At 42.7% G+C, this 2,500-nt stretch overlaps 1 protein-coding gene across 1 annotated transcript in view; it reads right to left on the reverse strand.

Annotated features, from left to right (window-relative positions):
* LOC127643641 (ras GTPase-activating protein 3-like) overlaps positions 1-2,500 on the reverse strand; it is a 51,895-nt gene that overhangs the window by 22,129 nt on the left and 27,266 nt on the right. The window contains 1 exon segment of the mRNA XM_052126440.1: positions 2,206-2,309. Within this exon segment, the coding sequence (XP_051982400.1) occupies positions 2,206-2,309 (104 nt within the window).

Below are 2,500 nucleotides of genomic sequence, written 5' to 3' on the forward strand. Positions count from 1 at the left end.
GATGACTCAAATGACACAGAATGAAACTCATTCTGTGAAATCTCATGACTAAAATCATGTCTGCATGCTATGCAAACCTTTAGTCATTGTTGTGTTTGCATGTGTAATTAGTTCTTATGTACAATTATTATCTTTTATTTGTTTGGAGACGTTTTTGGACACTATGATTAATTATATTTGTAATGTTTTAACTTTTGATTACATTGTCATATCAAACAATCAATCAAGGTTTATTTATATAGCACATTTAAAAACAACCGAAGCTGACCAAAGTGCTGCACAATAAGTAAAACACAACAATCAAGACATGTAATAACAATAAACAATAAACGGTCAATACTCGATTTTGGGAAGTGAAAGGTACACAACATTTTATATGGAAACTGCTCAAGGGTAGATTTATGTACGCATTACAGCGCAAAAAGTGGATGGAAACGTAGTTATTAAAGATGGACACGTTTGACTTGGACCAGTAAACAGCCAGAACACTCATAGCAACCTCAGAACACCTCATAGCAACCTCATAGCAGCCTCATAGCAACCTCATAGCAACCTCATAGCAGCCTCATAGCAGCCTCATAGCAACCTCATAGCAACCTCATAGCAGCCTCATAGCAACCTCATAGCAGCCTCATTGCAACCTCATAGCAACCTCAGAACACCTCATAGCAGCCTCATAGCAGCCTCATAGCAACCTCATAGCAGCCTCATAGCAACCTCATAGCAGCCTCATAGCAGCCTCATAGCAGCCTCATAGCAGCCTCATAGCAGCCTCATAGCAACCTCATAGCAGCCTCATAGCAACCTCATAGCAGCCTCATAGCAGCCTCATAGCAACCTCATAGCAGCCTCATAGCAGCCTCATAGCAGCCTCATAGCAACCTCATAGCCGCCTCATAGCAACCTCATAGCAACCTCATAGCAGCCTCATTGCAACCTCATAGCAACCTCATAGCAGCCTCATAGCAGCCTCATAGCAGCCTCATAGCAGCCTCATAGCAACCTCATAGCAGCCTCATAGCAACCTCATAGCAGCCTCATAGCAACCTCATAGCAGCCTCATAGCAGCCTCATAGCAACCTCATAGCAGCCTCATTGCAACCTCATAGCAACCTCATAGCAGCCTCATAGCAGCCTCATAGCAACCTCATAGCAGCCTCATAGCAGGCTCATAGCAACCTCAGAACACCTCATAGCAACCTCAGAACACCTCATAGCAACCTCATAGCAGCCTCATAGCAACCTCATAGCAACCTCATAGCAGCCTCATAGCAGCCTCATAGCAACCTCATAGCAGCCTCATAGCAACCTCATAGCAACCTCATAGCAGCCTCATAGCAACCTCATAGCAGCCTCATAGCAGCCTCATAGCAACCTCATAGCAGCCTCATAGCAGCCTCATAGCAACCTCATAGCAGCCTCATAGTAACCTCATAGCAGGCTCATAGCAGCCTCATAGCAACCTCATAGCAACCTCATAGCAACCATTGCCACCATCCACAACTGTGTACTGCACATGTAAACACGCTCACACGTTCTCCAGAAAATCATTCACACAATTCAAATCTCAAACTCTAACATATAAAGGCCCACGGCAGTGTTAATCATCTGTTTAAAGTGAACAAATCACACACACACAACGAAACGAAAGTTTACATTGTCTTAATGTCGCTGTAAGATATCTATAGACCAAAATATCAGAGATACTATAGGAGTGTAGGACACTTTTGACTTGAGCCCACAAACAACCACCTAACAACCATACAGTAAAGTACTGTGAACGCTTCAGCAACCTCTTAGCAACGCTCTGGCAACCTAGTTACGTATGTTGTGCATTGTTGTGTATTGTAAATGCATACACTTCTGAATGCTACAACGCTACCTTTTATTTATTTAACAAATGATTTCAGGACCCACAGCTCCAGATTTCTACAATCACACTTGCTGTTTGATCTGTTTGTTCAAATACACCTTATGAGCTCAATGTTTTATCAGAAAACTGGCGTTCCAAGACTTTCCGTGCATTAAAGAGGAATGTATAGTGACATACACACTGAGTTCACCTGCTAATCTAACCAACAGCCAATGAGATGCAGGGAGAGTATTGTGAAATATATGATGACAGGAAGTTCTGAACATATGAAACATCCTGTGACAACATGCAACACAGATATTCAAAGGTTTTAGTGAATGTGAGTCTCTCACCAATGCTGGAGTCCCTCCTGAAAACATCTCTGTCAAAGATGTAGAAGGACAGATGGCGGAAACTACGAGGGATTTCACAGTAGAAGTCTTCTCCGTAGAACGGACTGCAGAGAAACAGAAATGAACTTTCACCATCAAATGCAACAGATGTTGCAGAGAAGTTGTGTAAATGTTGCTCAATGGACTTTAAAGAATGTGTTTATTACTCATGGCCTTCTTTATTTCTCCCCAATGTGTAACGCCCAATTCCCAATGTGCTCCGAGTCCTCGTGGTGGTGTAGTGACTCGCCTCAAT

The sequence above is a fragment of the Xyrauchen texanus genome, chromosome 5 (assembly GCF_025860055.1).
Source record: "Xyrauchen texanus isolate HMW12.3.18 chromosome 5, RBS_HiC_50CHRs, whole genome shotgun sequence".
NCBI lineage: Eukaryota > Metazoa > Chordata > Actinopteri > Cypriniformes > Catostomidae > Xyrauchen > Xyrauchen texanus.